This window comes from Nomia melanderi, chromosome 2, assembly GCF_051020985.1.
Source record: "Nomia melanderi isolate GNS246 chromosome 2, iyNomMela1, whole genome shotgun sequence".
Lineage (NCBI taxonomy): Eukaryota > Metazoa > Arthropoda > Insecta > Hymenoptera > Halictidae > Nomia > Nomia melanderi.
The window spans coordinates 8,103,629-8,120,399 of record NC_135000.1 but is presented as its reverse complement, the minus strand read 5'-3'; the positions used below and the strand labels follow the sequence as shown (position 1 = coordinate 8,120,399).

Here is a 16,771-nt window from a genome sequence, read left to right as displayed (position 1 = left end):
GAAATAATAAATAGAATAAAAGTAATTCAGCAATCGATAGATGGAGCTGTTTTATTCTAATATTCTACGTTATCCTCGATAACATGATATTTCAATAATATTCCAATATCGTCACTAATCAATCACATTGACGCGATATCGAATATCGAGTTTCATAATTCCGCCGTATCAAACTTTGCCGAACCGGTCGGTTCTCGAGTGCAAAACGGTGGAGGCGACGAATGAAATTCCTCGTCCACTGACGATTCCACAGGATCACGAAGCCAAGTAAGTCAGATAAATATATTTGTTCTCGTAAATATACAAATTGTCCTACAATAATATCAAGGAACAATATGTTCATTCGATCGATGACTCTTAGTTGATCTGTTCTCATATCACGAATCAGTGCGAGTTTGGTTAAGGCTAGTGGCGGGATCAAGCGTCGTATCCGACAAGAAACATCCGTGAATATATGGCAGTGCGTGTAATTATAATCGGAACCTAACCGAATGGCAGTGGAACGCTGAAATTATATATTCAGTACGCTTGAACACGTCAGATTCGCAGCCTATCAACCAAATTGAAACGTTTCGTCCCTCGAAATCGATTATTCCGGAAGCGTCGCCACTAAACTGCAGATTTTTATGCGTTTCACAGTGCAACGTTGCACAAATTTATCGAAACTAACGTTTTCCCGATATTTCGCCGGTAACACCCTTCGAAATTTCAATTCCCATTTCTCTAACAGCTCCATTAACCCTTTTCGGACGAAGATTCTTTGAAATGTTCGAAACCTTGAAGAGATAGAGATCAATTATATATCAATTGCTTAATTAATAGAAAAAAGGGAAACTACGTGCTGATCTCTCGACGTTCGAGTAATTAAATTATTTGTTTATAACTTAATCTTCGAAACATGAAAACTTCATCTCGTCGAAATGTTGACACTCGTCCGCAAAGGGTTAATTTCACTCGTGAAAATTATAAAATCGAACATTCAATATGTTTCGTATAATATATCGACATGAAACATAGTTGCAAAAAGTATCTTCGATATTTCATCGGAAAATGAATATTTCTCGAGTGCACAGGAAAAATAATTTTCAATTATTTCTTTTATAGAGTATTCTATTTTTTCGAATAATATTCTTATATAGTCGCGTAAAAGTCCGCAGTCTAATTGCGACGAATGCATCCAACTTCCAAAATCAGACATTTTCGATGTTCGAATGATTATTTGAGTAGAATCGAACAAACCGTACGAAGTTCTCTTGTCTTTCGCCGGTGCTCGCTGAAAAACGCGTACTTGATCCCAGCACTAGTTAAGGCCGCCTTTCGAAACTCTCGCTCCCACATCCTCTCACTTCTTACAATCCTACTTACTGTCAAGTCTGTCGGAATCGTACAAGAACAACCTAAATGTCGTACGCAGAACGGCAAACAATATTCCCAGCGCTTCGATCATTCCACCAAAACGATCCGCAGGTGGCATTCAATTCTTCGACAGGTCCGCGAAATCCCTCGTGAATTTTCATTCGCAAGATTCGTATATCGTTGTGTCGACAACCGATTCGTCCATTTTCCTCCGCGCAATTCGCGAATATCGAGAAAATTTAACAAAACCAACGATCTTTGCAATCAAAGCTTCTATTATTCAGAGTTCCAGTGAACTAACAGTTCGGTTGCCAACACAACTGTCAACACTAGATTTACAGACAATTACAGTTTGTTCTATTCTCAGAAAAATCGATGTTCATTTCGATTTCGAAAATTCTGGTTTTAATAGTAGAATCAGGGCACGTATTCGTGCGACTCGATCGAATTCTGTCTACGGAATGTCCATAAAAATCTAATACCAGTGAAATTCACTTGTTCCATAAATCCAGCGTTAACCGACCCTCCGACCGCATCGTTCCCCGTTCAATGAACAGACCGCCGGTACAGGTGAAAGAAATTTTGCAGGATAATCTATGAACATCGACGCGCGATCGGCGTCCGCGATCCAACAAACGAACACGAGAAAAATAGATATATCCACGTTATCATTTACATTCGTAACGATCGATAACAGGCTTCCCCGTTTCCACGCTCCTCCCCGTCGAGCGTCCTCTTTATTCTCTACGGATAAAGTTCTAAAACGATGAAACCGCGGCGAGGAGAAAGAAAAAGAGTGAAATCACTTGAGAAGCTACTGACACGTTAGGTACACACAGCGAACATTGGACAATTGCGCCACCCGAGACCTCTTCGCAAATGCAACATCATCCCTGATGTATCCCCAAGTTCCCTTCAACACACCATAGCACTCAATCAGTGAAACCAGCAAGCAACCTAACGGTTGAGTTTTCTCCAGTCATCATTCAACAATCTCCACAACCACTGCAGAATCCAACGATAACGCCGAAGAAAGAGTAAACTGTCCCACAATTTCCCCATTCTAATCACACTACCCTCGACACCGTCTCTACCATCCGTTGCAGCTAACTTGGCACGTTTATCTAAGTGGTCAGTTTCAAAGGACACGCCCCTTCGCTAAAGTCGCGCGTCAGAGGGCGTGGAGAGCGTTTCCCGGACTCGGATGGGCGGACCTACTGCGACTGGCTCCGCCCCTGACGTCACAAGTGCCAAGTTCGCTGCAACGGACAGTATTTACTGTGTATCTCTCACGTTGTGAGTCAAACCTAAAAGTTGAACGTACACAAGGGCAAGGGTGACCCGCCGTACGCTTCACCTCGGTCATTCTGGGTATTGTAGCAGGTATACGCCCCTTTTCCAATTCTTGGAAACTTAATCCCGGAGTTAATCCCTTCGAAATCGCAATATAAACCTTCCCCTCTTCCTCTATCGTTACGCTAATCCCCTTTTGGGTTGACCGATACCTAATTATGTATCCCATAATGATTCCTGCTTTCGAAAACTCGAGAAACTGTAAGGACAGTCAGTCTTTCGGAAACAAGCGACGCGTTCACGACTCCCGTAGAATTTTGAGGTAAGTTTTGTTAAGCAACGTTAAGTAAAATCGATACTTGAACTTCGAGCCGCTCGGAGCCTCCCAGAGTCACCTCGACGACACGGGGAACATAGTCGAGGTCAATGATCGTTACGTCTCACTCCGTCGCGTTCCGTTACGTCTGCTTCCTTCGTCACGTGGCTCGGCCGGTGACGTCGCTGTTATTCTATAGCTACCGAGCATTCTGAGTGGAACAGTCCCATTGCCCCTGTGACCTTTTAGCTTGCTGGATTGACTCGGGCCGAGCAGAGAAACGCGATTCGATGATTTCACTGTCTCTTTTCCATATCCGACACTTCAGTCGCTCATTATACGAGTAACCACGATTGTAATTCCATGTTTGCTGTGATTTTAACACGTTGGCTATCAGTATCACCTATTTGACGACCGTAATCCTGTGTTACACAATTTATTCACAAATTATCAGGCGTTCGTTAAAAGAACTGCATTATATTTAGCAACTGAACTCGTTTCATTTTTCTAATATTTCGTTTAGATTGGATCGAAAAAAATGTAATTAAGACCGTAAATAAACGCTGGTAGCGAACGTGTTAATCAGAGACACGTGGCAAACAGGATGAAGGTTTCATCCATCGGAATCTCTAGCTCGTCGCCAGCCAACGCTAAAGCTACTGCACTTCAACCGAGCTTCCCAAGTTTCTTCGTAGGAGCTATAAGCGTGCGTTCATTAACATTTCAATTAAGCTATGCTTCAGTTCAGGCATCAATCAGCTTCTTTAACCCTTTGCGGACGAGGATTCTTAGAAACATATAAAACCAGCAGATGAAGCTAAATGATACATCAATTGCTTAAATAACAGGAAAAACTAGGTGCTGATCTCTTAGTGTTTTAGTAATCCAATCATTTGCGACTTAGTGCTAGAATCATGAAAATTTCCTGTCGCTGAAATTTCAACATTCGTCCGTAAAGGGTTAGTTTCTAAAAGAAGTATGTGCTTTAGTAACTAGAAATCATGAACAGGTCGCGTTGAGTCATCCGGTAGTTCTAGTGCTAACGTTGCTGACGCTTCGACTGCCAGTCTTTCGCCTTCACTCGCGTTTTCTACGATCATCATACTGAAACCTCCGTTTCTTAACCCTCTATGGGCCGAATTTTTGTTCATGATTATAACAAAATCTATGCAGTACAAAATTAATAAATATCCACATACGAATACGAATTAACAATGTATTCAATAGTTTCAAAAATTTCATCGAACAAATATATTTTGTAACTTTCAAGTTACAATGCCGTTAAACTTTCACGCCTGAGCATATAAAAGTGGAAGTTTAACTGGTTACTTAATTTTATTCACCACTTCGAGTGCAAAATGAAATAAATCAAAAAGACGCCAATATACTGATATGTGACTTGAAAGTCACATGGGCCTACAGAGAGTTAAGTTGCTTCGTTTCGAACCGATCGCTCGACATTCGCGTCTCGAGGGTTGCAATCGTCCAATGTTGGCCGCTGTCGGATCAGAACGTCCCCTTCTTTTCGCTACGTTCGACGACGATATTCCGTAACTTTTAACCACTAATAATTACAAAAATATGTATATATGTATAATACGCAGCTCACGAGATTCTCGTTCCTCGCGCGACACTAACAGAGAGAGTCTGTCTCTGTCCCCTTTTTTCTTTCTTTTCGTAGTCGTGTTACATCGAAGCGAGTAGTAAACGTTATTGTATGGCGTTAAAGCTTTCGGTAGCGTCCTTAACCCTAAAGCTGCATCGTCCGATGCAATTTTCAATTAGCTTGTGCAGCTTCGAGTTCGCCCCTCTCCCCTCGCTTTCCCTCCGACTCGAAGGAGCACGTTGTCGACCGTGAAACCGAGCACGCTCTCGTTTCCTTTTATAATTAATTATTCAGTAACGACACACGCGAACCATTGACCCTCTGTACTCGACAGTTTTCTACTAAAGATGTCCAACATCTCACGAGACATCCTCTGAGACTAATGGGAAAACATAAATCAAGGAACATAGATACTTCGAATATTTCACGTGTTAACCCCTTGACCTATGATTTCTTTCTCAACTCTGATCGACACGGCTACTTTGTCATTAATAATTTCTTAGAAAAAGAGAAAAATTCTAAGCATACGTTACGCCTATATTTCTTTCTAAGTATAATAATTGATTCCAGAGGAATAATTTTTACTTTGAACTCGAATTAACTAATATATATATATATATTAGTTAATTCGAGTTCAAAATATATATTAAAGCTTGATATCATAACGAAGACTTTGGAATTCTACTGATTCGAGTCAAGTGACCGAGAGTCGTCTCTCGAGTGCAAAGGGTTAATAACAGGTATCGCTACAGTTATATTAGTTGTACGTGTTCCTTGGCTTTTGGCGTGTTGTTCTTTACGAATTTAGAATATGCGTTTGTTCCTCGTTTAGATCTAGTTTACTTAGTGTCTGAACAATCTATACGCTTACTTACAGATTCATTGAAGATATTCGTTCGAATTGCGATTTCGAGTGGTAGCTTTTTATTCGAGAATCGTTGGGAGCTCTTGTTTAAAATATTTATGTTAACACATCGCGTACCAGCAATTTCCAGAAACAATGAATCATTATATATATAAAAACACAGATATATTGTGTAATATATTTTAAATAGATAAGTTCGAATCAAATTTAATATTTTTTTACTGTGGCAATTAACGAAGTTGCATAAGCTATCTTATATAAAAAAAAAAGATTTATCGTTGCCAGTGCGCAATGTGTTAACCGCCCGAAAAGCCATCGTTCGACTCGATCGTTCGATAGTTCCGATTGAGTATCTACAGTTACAAGTTACCGCGATAAATGATTTCCTATCGAGTAAATCGACACCGTTCCCTCGTCTACTTCTCCGATGAGTATCTCCTAATATATCTCTAGTTAAAACTCCATGTTTTCCGCGTATCACAACACCGTATCGTGCCCGAAACTATAAACCGCCGCCGAGATCTATTCGCTAAACTCGTCCGTTACAAGGGAATACCGATCTAGAAGCCTAAAAGTCTTTCGCCGCGCAGTTTTTCTGGACCTCTGGTTCATACGTGTCCCGTGTTTCACGGACGACAATGTGCGACGATAAAATTTCAATGTTCAATGTGATATACATGAAAAAGTGACACGATTTCTCTAAAACTATGAGAACTGCCTTCAATTCATTCGAACTACGGGTTTCCGTCTTCCTTCGACTACCCAGTTGACCTAAAAGTATTGCAGACATCTCCATAATTAACAGTAGAACTACTGAACGAGTTAAATTGACTCATTTCAGAATTTTTATTTTGCGAACTATGAAGTGTGAAGGCGTTTTTGCGACAGATTGTTAACTAACCGTGTTTATAGAGATACGTGACTAGCAGACTCATCGAATCTCGAGAAACGTATTCTAATTTTGATACAAAATTGGAAATGAGTCGCTCTAGCTGTTTGGTAGGTTAGCGTTAATTACTCTGCGTAGTGTTACGATTCATTAACCATTCGAAGCCTGGAATGTCTAGAATCGAAAGTTGCAATGGACAAGTGTAATTATACGAAAAATTGTGATTATAAGATTGTTAAGTGATTATAAGATTGTTAACTAACAGTGAGTTTATAGAGATACGTGACGGAGACTCCTCGAATCTCGAGAAACGTATTTTAATTTTGATACAAAATTGGAAATGAGTCGCTCTAACTGTTTGGTAGGTTTAGCGTTAATTACTCTGCGTAGTGTTACGATTCATTAACCATTCGAAGCCTGGAATGTCTAGAATCGAAAGTTGCAATGGACAAGTGAGCAGTTAAAAATGTTTAATCGTAAAGTATGTCTCATATTCTTTAGTATTTAATTGAATGTTCTATGCAAACGTTTTATAGTGCTTCGGAAAATTCTCGTTGAATGGTTACTAAAGTTTCGTTGTGTTCATTCATTACAATTGAAACGTTCCATTGCATTTATTCGGTAAAATTGAGAAGTTCCATTGCATTTGTTCGGTGACATTGAAAGGCTCGTTATGTCGATTCATTAGAATGATGAAAATTGAATGAAACACGAAGCGAGAATACTTTCAGGCCAACCTAACGCGACAAACGCATCGCGAATCGCAGCTACATATAGAGGAAGACCTTACAAATTTCCACAGACCGTTCCACGCGCGAACGAACATACACCCGACTTCCGTCTCGCGAGTATTTTACATGTTACAGACCGGAAGTAGTACAATACTGCGACGAACTTCGATATAATCGGTATTTACAGGTAACGCGCCGACACATCGAAGTAAGTGTCCTCTTTACACGCAATAAATAAACGCGAAGAACGCTGGCAACGAGCGGACCGCGGACGTTCACGCGTCAGAATCGACGAATTTCAGAGAATTTCACTCGATAATTCACGCTTTATCTGCTAGAAGTCTCTACTATCTTCGAAACAAGCTTGCAATTTTCTTTCAACCCTTTGGTCTACGATTTCTATCTCAACTATGATCGAGCACTTGGTTGTTAATCGTTGATTAAAACAAGAGAAACTCTAGGTATACTCTGTGGCTGTTTGCTCTGCATTATAACAATTGAATAATGTTTCGCTCGAAAGAATTTAGTAATATATGGTTATCGGGTTTAAATGGTAATTAACACTAGAATACCGAGCAGTTAAATTGAGTTCTCGAAATTTCTGTATAGAAACTCTAAAGATGTTCTATTGAAATTCTAATGAGATTTTCAATTCAGTTTGCATATCGATAAATCAATTAGAAAAGCATGCCTATCTAATAATCGTAAAAAGAAATCTCGAATGGATGTAGTTGTTAAAAATTGATTAATTATCCGCGAAGATTCATTGGAATTCGAATCGAAAAGGTTAACACTTAGCCAACCCATTTTCGCCTTAGATTGCCATTCTGTTTATTTATTGTCATTAGTAGACGTTCGACTGGAGACATTCGCATTTTTCTTACTTTGATAATTTCGATCGAAATTAATAAAGGAGACTATAGCTTCCTCTCAGGTTGTCTAAATGTTAAATGCTGATCATTAACCGCTTATTCGATTCCTTCCACAACAGTGCTCAGTGGGACTACTTAATCGTTAACAATCCGGTAGAAAAGGAAGAGAACTCGTTGCTCATTCTATATCTACAACTGATACTCCATTCGTATGAAAACTAAACAGTTAATCTATCGAATCCAATTGAAAGCTTGAATCTAACTCGATCTTAAAGGAGAAGAGGTTACCATTAAACAACCACTAGCAAATAACGCGTGCAAAATTCCATTGGAATATCCAGCTTGCTCCCAAGTTTCGCGGACCTCGAACACGCGCGACGCCCGCGGCCTATCGATGAGTATACATCGTACCAACACGACTCGATACGAAGTTCCTAAAATCTGAATACGCCCGAACGACCGTTCGATTGCTAAAGTATCAATGTCATGGAATGTACTACTTAAAAATCGTTCGGTTCAACGGGGGAACGTAGTAAACGCACTCCAGTGTCAATGAAAAATATCGCACGCTTCACGCCACGCAACGCTGTCCGCCATTTTAACGAAGAGGAGATAGAGGTCTTCGAAATATTCGAAAAATAACAGTGCCTCTTTGCTCGCCGAGACTTTCCTATCCATACAGGGGAACTCCGAGTGGAAACGCCGGAAAGGTAGCTGACAAAACATTCCAACAGCAAAGTATCGATACGGTTTACTGTACGAGCGCGTCGCGCTCATTGAAAATGGCTGCCGAAGCGTCGGTCTCCCCGTTCTACGACACGAACGATACAACAGTGAATCGCCCGCTCTCCGCACAAAATATTACATCGTTAGAGAATGAAAACTGAAGTTTCATCTTTCAAACTACTCTCACACGCCGACGTTCCCCCGTCAAATTCGTCTCCATCGTCGCCGGCCGCGAAAATATCCTCGAACCGTTCTCGCGTGCACGCCAGCCGCTGCTCCTTGCTCCCTTTCTCTATATCACAACGGAAAAATTGGTCGAAACGCCGGAAGATTAACGCTAGAACCGTGGAATCCGCGTCGGAATCTTTATCTTACAGTTGTCGAGACCGCGGGGACGGTTTCGCGAGAAATTGCTTGGCAAATTCGGCGAACGGTCGCCTCGAGTCTCGAGGAATGCATCCGCCTCCGAGAAATCGGGAATAAATTAGTGCAACCGACAGTTCTAGCGTTAAAACGCGTGCTCTGTCGGTTCTACTCGTCGAAATGGCGCCGACTCGGCCGCGAATGGCGCGTGCTCGTTGGAGATTCTCGCCGGCGCCATTTTGCTCGAGAGCGGTCGTCGCGCTGAAATGGTCGCCGCTTTGACGGCCGTGTGGAGTGTTTATACTGGCTCTTTCCGGAAGTTGATCGGACCGTTACTTCGAGTACAGAATGCCGATTCAAGATCGTTAGTTAAATAAATGATTTCCTTGAGAATCGAGATATGTCCTTCGAGAGAATCGTTCGAAGCTGCAACGTTCGTTACAGGAATTATTACAAAAGCAATGTACGCGGTTAACAGGTGTGCGTTAACGACGCGGCAACGTTAGGCCTTGAAGTATAGCAATGGCAGTCCGATAAGCTACGAAATTAAGGTACACTTAAACCCATGAGACTTATTGTCACTTTTCAAATCACAGTGTATTTCTCGTTAATTAGAAGCTAGACAATTCAGTGATAGAGAAGGAAGACATTTGGTCCAATCACGCGAACGTATAAGCGAGCGCGGCCGTCAAAGCGCTGGTAAATCCGTTCCACGAGAAAGCTCGCTCGTTGAGAAGTTGGCCGCAACATCGGCGATCCAGTCTGGACGCAGCCCGACTGTCGAGTCGGGGCCAGTGGAAGCTACGATTTCAGTAACGGCGTGCCGGAACGGAGACAGAGGAACCCTAAGGGCTGTATTGCACTGCGGGTAATTCCTTTACAGCAATTGGTTTCTATCGCGAAGTCCGTGGCGTCCTTTCTCTCATCGTGGAACCCCTTCGCGATGCGATTCTGTTCATCGGAACACAAAGTTCAACGTCTACAGCGCTATAAAAAGCTCGAGTCCCCTAAGCCTGTACACTAAGGACTCCCATTAACAACACCAGTTGTCCGATTTTCAGAAGACAACTAGGAAACACAGTCTTTTTTCAGCACTATAAAGAGTCCCCTAAGCTTATAGGCTGAGGCTCACGTTCACAACACTAGCGACTCCATTTCCAAAAGCCAATCAATCGAAAACACTTTACTACGATACTGTTAACAGCTACAGTCCTAAGCTTAGGCCAAGGACTCGTGTTCACAACACAAGCGATTCCATTTGCAAAAGCCAATCAATCGAAAACACTTTACTACTGTACAAGTCCCTTAAGCTTAGGGCTCACTTCTACAACACCGAGTATCTTCCAAAGGAAACTGAGGCTTCAACTCTGAAAGAGACACTTTCCAGTGTAGCTTCTTACATAGTTTGCGCAATGGACAAAATGGCACCGTGAACAGATCGCCTCGAGAAGACGCCAGGGACTCGAGACGCAAGCCAACGAGCTTTACCCATGGGTCAGCCGTTCCTCTAGCAGCGAGGGAAGATACAGTGATCAGAAGAACGGAAGAATGATCAGAGGTGCGCGAGCACCTCGACAGCGGCGACGGGGGGAGTCTGATCGCCGCTGAGGATCACCGGCTCGGACTCGGTCTGAACGATCCTGACCAGGTTCGCGTCTTTCTTCGAGGGCGCGATACTCGTCGCAGACGGGACGTTCGATCTGGAGCAGTAGCTGGGCGGCCTGCTCTCTCTGGCGGTGCCGGGCGCCACGATGCTGCCCGCGTTCGACCTGTAGGTCGGCGGGGGCGAGGACGTCGGCTGCAAACGGTCCAGCAGCAGCAGTCGCAGCCTGTAGTCTTGCATACTCGCCTGAAACGCAAAATTCGAAGATTGATCTCCGCGCGAATGAAGCGTTTTTTCGTGTTGGGGAGGATAAATTTAACACTAGAACCACCGAGCATTTAACCCCTTGGCCTATGATTTCTTTCTGAACTCTGATCGAAACGGCTACTTTCTCGTTAATAATTTATTGGAAAAAGAGAAAAATTCTATGCAAATGTTATGCCTATATTTCCTTTTAAGTATAATAGTGGATTACAGAGGGATAATATTTACTTTGAATTCGAATGAACTGAGTAATATAGATATTTGTTCAATCATGTTGAAAATCTTCACCACGAGTCTCACTCGTTGTGGGGCAAGGGGTTAATACGATTAATATGCAATTATAAAAATTGTAACAATAGGTTATTTTCAGCAATACGCATTCGCATAATTGCATGAAGCAACATCGATGAAAGCTGTTACTAAATAATCTTTGAAAAATTCAGTATCCGTCAAATCGATGGGTTCCGTAAATGTAGCGTTGACCCTTTGAACTCTGTAGGCTCCGATATTGCACCAGTTATAATATTAAATATTTTAATGAATCTTAACACTAGAACTACCGAGCATTTAATACGATTAATATGCAATTATAAAAATTGTAACAATAGATTATTTTCAGTTTCTTCGGACGTTTCTTCCTTTTTTCGCTAATTCCGAATTTTCTACCCCTCGAAAATAAGAGGGAGAATTTAGAATTTAAAAGACCCGAAGTCCTTGAACTAGAAAGGGTTAACCCTTTGCATTCGAAAGTTTTTCACTAAAAATATTCAACATTCTCCGATGAGACACAGACGATGTTCTTTGAAACGAATTAATGCGAAAACATACATCAATTAAGAAGGAGAATTATTTTATTTCAATATCCCATATATTGACGCATCGTGCAAAGTTTAATATTATATTTTGCGAATCAAATCAAGTGGTGGAAATTATAAATATTGGTATTTACTATTAACCTTTGTACACTGCATCAACACGTGAAATATTGAAAGAAAATAGCTTGTTCCCTAATTGATTTCTTGATAAATTTATCTTAAAGAATTTTGTGTGCATCTAACTAGAAAGGGTTGAATATTTCAAGTGATAAACTTTCGAGTGCGAAGGGTCAAAAGAATGTTTCGAAGAAGAATGTGTTTGTAGAAGCACTTAATGCGCGACAAGGTGAATTTCGAGTGCAAAACCTATCACGGAAACGAGCGTGAAACAGCGTGAAACGAAGGCAACGGGAGGAATCGAAAAAATGTCACCTGATAACTCGGAGGTGGCGTTCTGAACTGAAACTCCGGGGCGTACGGATGGATCGGCCTCGCCGGCGGGATCCCCGAGATCCCCGAGATCCCCGTGAAACCAAAGAAACTGCCGCAATTTACTCGCCACGCTACAGCGCTCACGGTTACCAGGACCACTCCTATACCTGCAACAGAAACACGTCTTGTCATGTTTTAAACAAGTTTTGTTCGTCTTAATCACTCGAGGCAGAAGAAATATCAAAGAAAACTGCATTACTATAAAACAATCAAATACAACATGCACAGAATTTCTCTCTTCTCAGGATAAATTATTAACGACACGGTTGTATCGATCGCAGCTGAGAAAAAAAAGATCACAGGGCAACGGGGTTAAATATTTTTCGAGCTGTTCCATGAATATTCTATCGCGCGAACGAAAGTTACAGGAAGCGAACGCGTAAAGGTGCGTTCACAGCGATCGCGTCGCGCGATGCGAACCGGCGGCTAGCCGTTGTCGCGTTTTCTCACGAAAGTCGGCACGCGAGAATAGTGAGAGCCGAGAAAACATCCTCCGGGGTAGCATAATTGTCCCGAGTTTTCGCGGCTACGCGCGCACGCTCTCTCGGATCTTTCCACTTTTCCGCCTCGGACTCTGGAATTTCTTATCCGAGGTACGACCGATCCGCCGCTCTCGTTAAGTCGCCGCGGCTTTGTTAACGCATGGCCTGCCATATTGGTCAACGACGTGACCCGCAATCCTTCCCATTTTTTTCACCGTGAAACGCGACGTTCGCCGCGGCAGCGTGAAAAGAAGGGCTGGCCGCAGGAATTTCCCCTTTGGAATTCTAGAGTTTAGATTTTCGGGGGTTTCGAATGGACTGTGGAATAACGCTTCGTTGGTTTCATTTTGAATTCAGTTCCGCTTTGGTTTTCCTGTGAGCTGTGAGGGTTTTGTGGACGATTGTTAGGGGCGTAAAGGGTTGAAATTTCCTCTTGAAATTTGCAGGATTTTAGAATGAACTGTATTCTTCGTTTCATTTCGAATTCAGTCATGATTTTGGTTCATTCTTTTATTCTTCCGTGAAACGTGTTTTTGGTGAACGATTGTGTCAGGGACGTAAAGGGTTGAGATTTCTTAGGAATTCGTGTAACTTTAGAATCAACTATAGAATAATTTCGTTGGTTTAATTTCGAAGTTCAGACAGATTTAAGAGGATTAACGATTACTTGCGATATTTTTCACTTATCCCTTAATTAGGGTGAATTGTCGGAGATTCAAAAGGTTTAATACTTGGAGGGCGCAAAGGGTTAAATTTCGAAAATATTTCGTGGTTGTTTTCGTTCGGAACTTATCGCCTGACCTATGGAAGAGAGTGTAAGCGCAAGGTGGCCGATATAGCGTTGCAGGGGAGGCAGAGAGAACGGAATGAGCACATAGAAAGGACCGAGTCGAATAGAAAAGAGAACGCCGCGCTAAGGATAATAAAACGCCAGGCGAAGAGAGAACGAGACCGAGAGAGGCGTCTGAGTCTTACGAGAGGGGATTGCATCATAATCCTGGAAAATGCAATAAAATCTACCGTGAACGGATCGATAGGGGAGCATAAATTTAAAGAAAGACGTTTCATACTCCAACCACCTATTCATCGAACAAAAATTCGCTTTAGTTTCATCGGGAAATGCGCGCAACGCCTTGAAAAGCGGAGAATTTAGGATTAAAAAGACTTGAAGTCCTTGAACTAGAAATTCCTCCCTTAAAAATTGAATGGGGTGGTTTCTGAAGTTTTAAGGGTTCAAGTTATCCTCGAGTCTTCCTTTCTTCGCTAATCCCGAATTTTCTACCCCTCGAAAATAAAAGAGAGAATTTAGAATTCAAAAGAACTAAAGTCCTTGAACTAGAAATTTCTCCCTTAAAAATTGAATGGGGTGGTTTCTGAAGTTCTGAGGGTTCAGGTTATCCTCGACTCTTCCTTTTTTCGCTGATCCTGAATTTTCTGCTCCTCGAATCTCACGGTTCCCCGCGTGTAGGCGTAAGACGTCAGTCTCTGTAGGTTAAAGCTTTCTCCCATTGTGAGAGCCATTCTATGCGGGTCGCAGGTTACATGCCCACGTTTAGAAAGTAACCGTTACGAGCACGATTCCCCTCTATGTCGTCGTTGCGCCCGCGATCGGCGGGTCTGACCAACCGTCGCGTCGCGTCGTTGCTCCCTATCTCGTAATTTCCCGGTTCGAAGTTATCTAACTTCCGAAAAAGCTGACATTCCTCGGAAGTTGCGTCTCTGCGGTCGTTATCCCTTCGAAAATTGAACTTCTAGAATTATTCACCGAGGAACCTTCTTCTCACTCGTTACAAATGAGAAATGAATCGTTACTAACTCTCATGAGACGTAGTAATTAAATCCTGATATTCTAATTTAATCATTTCATTTCTCTGAATAAATCTTCATTATTGTAAAACCTGGGCTTCCTTAACCCTCAGTTACCTAGACATTAAATGAGGAAGACAAAATTAGGCATCTTCATATTATTAATCTCAACTACTGTTCATTACTCATTAGTAGTTCCAGTAATTGCAAAGGAATAAATCAGTGTCAACACCATTTCCACCAAAGGTGTCAAAAGACTTTTTAAAATGTTACCTTAAAATGATCTCAGTTGAGCTTCTCGAAATTTCCAATTTCCAATCGAAGTTTCCGATCGCCTTCGAGGGATGTTCGGAATATTTCTTAAATACTTTACCGCGTCGAGCCTAATGATCTTCAACTGTTCTTAACACTAGACGAATGAGTCCACGAGCGATGGAGGGAAGAAAAAGTGGTACTCACCGATCATGAGGAGTGCGACTGCAATGTGGTCTCGGCCTGAGGCCCTCAGGGCCCCCAGCAGAGCGCCAGCACCCGCGCAAACGAGGCCCACCACGCCGACGCCCAGTATGGACCAGCGAACCGGTGGCGAACCGAGGCAGCAACATTGCTTCGGCACTGCGTCCCTGAAGCGAACGAAACTACAGTTGGGAGATGACCTGATGTCTAGCGGAACGGCGCACCAGCCAGAGGTGTCTTTCTAGTTCACAGTTCTACGGTTTTCACTGGTCACGTGCAACCGTGCCGACGAACAGCATATTTAATTAACACTATTACCGAAGCTGTCAAAAGACACTGAAATTTTAACTTACAAATCTCTTCTCGGTTTAACAATTTTTCTCCAATTGAATTTTGGACATTTCCTGTAGTTAATGTTACAATCGTTATTGGTAAAGTCGAAGGTCAGTTCAGAATATACGACTAAGGTTGGAAAATAATTTTAATCCGAAAATTCGACAGGTGTCTGTCGACACCTTGGTAGAAATAGTGTTAACCCATTGCCGCATAATTTTTAACGTCCTGCCCAGAAACGCAGGTTTCTTTTTAATTGTTTGTTTCCACTTGACAGATATTGAATTCTTTGAACATTTCTAAACCAATTGAACAACAATCAATGTTGTTCATTACCCACGGACTAAAACAAACAACTATTTTGCTATTACCAATTTATCATCTACAAATGAAATTTCCACTTCAAGTAGAATGGAAAATTTTGCTGCATTTCTTCCAAATAGTTGATAGCAAAATTACACGAGCTTAGTAGTGGTAGTAAATAGTACGCTAAATGATTAAGTCGACTTTGGTCGGTGCAATTATGCGAATGCACATTATAATTCTCTGTTCTTGAAACTCTAATTTCCGCAACCTACATAAACAAATATGTAGTGTTCTAGGAGTGAGAGAATAAAGTAGAATAAATGTCCATAAATCTAGTGTTAACACATTGAGCGCCGGCCCCGCGATAATGCAAGATTTTTAGTCTATGGTTTAATTGCTAATCCTACGTTCATGTAACATTTTAGATATGTATAACACAAATCCAAAGTAAAATTTACAAAATCGAATTCCTTATTCTCTTCCGTAAGTTAGAAATTTTGGTTTAATCGATGTTTAAAAATGTATCAATACAATCATCGACGCTCTAGTTTTTAGTATCTGAAATTTAGCCGGCGTTCAATGTGTTAAACATAGAAGTTGAACTACAACTTCTACAGAATCTTTGCGTCACACGTTGCCATCGACTGCGCCAGCAATATTTCAATTTGGCTTCCATCTGCGCAGGTTCCCGGGTGTTCTTTGTCATTGAAATATTCACCAGCCGAAAGCGGAGACGCTGGTGGAGACCGGGAAAAGGAGGCCTGGACTGAGGCCTCTGGGGCCCAAGTGCGGCGGCGGCGGGTGCAGGAATCCTCTCGGCGGCGTCACCAGAGGCACACCCGGCGCGGTGGAGGCCTGGCATCCTGGCGAGGTCCCTGGATAAGACGGCGGCATGGAGCAAGACCTCAAAGCGCGCCGGTGCTGCCTGCGCATAGCGATTGCAGGTTCAGTTCCAGTTTCGAAGCAACTCGGTGCTTTCGAGTATTTCCAATGAGAACCTTCTGGAGTGCAAACGGTTAATCATTGCAAAATGAGGTCAGGAAGTCGGTTTGACCCGTCTGGTAGGGTTAGTCTTCAGAACTACTGGAAGTCTTTGAAACTCTTTAAAGAGTTAACTCTCTGCGAACGGAGGTTCTTTGAAATATACAAGACCTTGAGTGGATCGAACTAAATCAATATTATATTATCAATTGCTTA

The 16,771-nt window shown here is 42.1% G+C and overlaps 1 protein-coding gene and 1 long non-coding RNA gene across 3 annotated transcripts in view; one reads left to right on the top strand and one right to left on the bottom strand.

Moving 5' to 3' along the window:
* Positions 1-179: 179 nt before the first annotated feature.
* On the top strand, positions 180-16,512 carry LOC143176924 (uncharacterized). Its single transcript, XR_013001474.1, has 3 exons — positions 180-267; positions 14,893-15,168; positions 16,259-16,512. It is a non-coding gene; the product is annotated as an uncharacterized LOC143176924 (long non-coding RNA).
* The window catches only part of LOC116425554 (uncharacterized), a 30,384-nt gene continuing 13,881 nt past the window's right edge, over positions 269-16,771 (bottom strand). For both annotated transcript variants that reach the window (XM_031973464.2, XM_031973454.2), the window contains exons 4-7: positions 16,293-16,499; positions 14,939-15,102; positions 12,132-12,298; positions 269-10,866 (exon numbers count right to left, since the gene is read on the bottom strand). In XM_031973464.2, the coding sequence (XP_031829324.1) occupies positions 10,570-10,866; positions 12,132-12,298; positions 14,939-15,102; positions 16,293-16,499 (835 nt within the window). In that variant the 3' untranslated portion in view covers positions 269-10,569. The remainder of the gene's footprint in view (positions 10,867-12,131; positions 12,299-14,938; positions 15,103-16,292; positions 16,500-16,771) is intronic.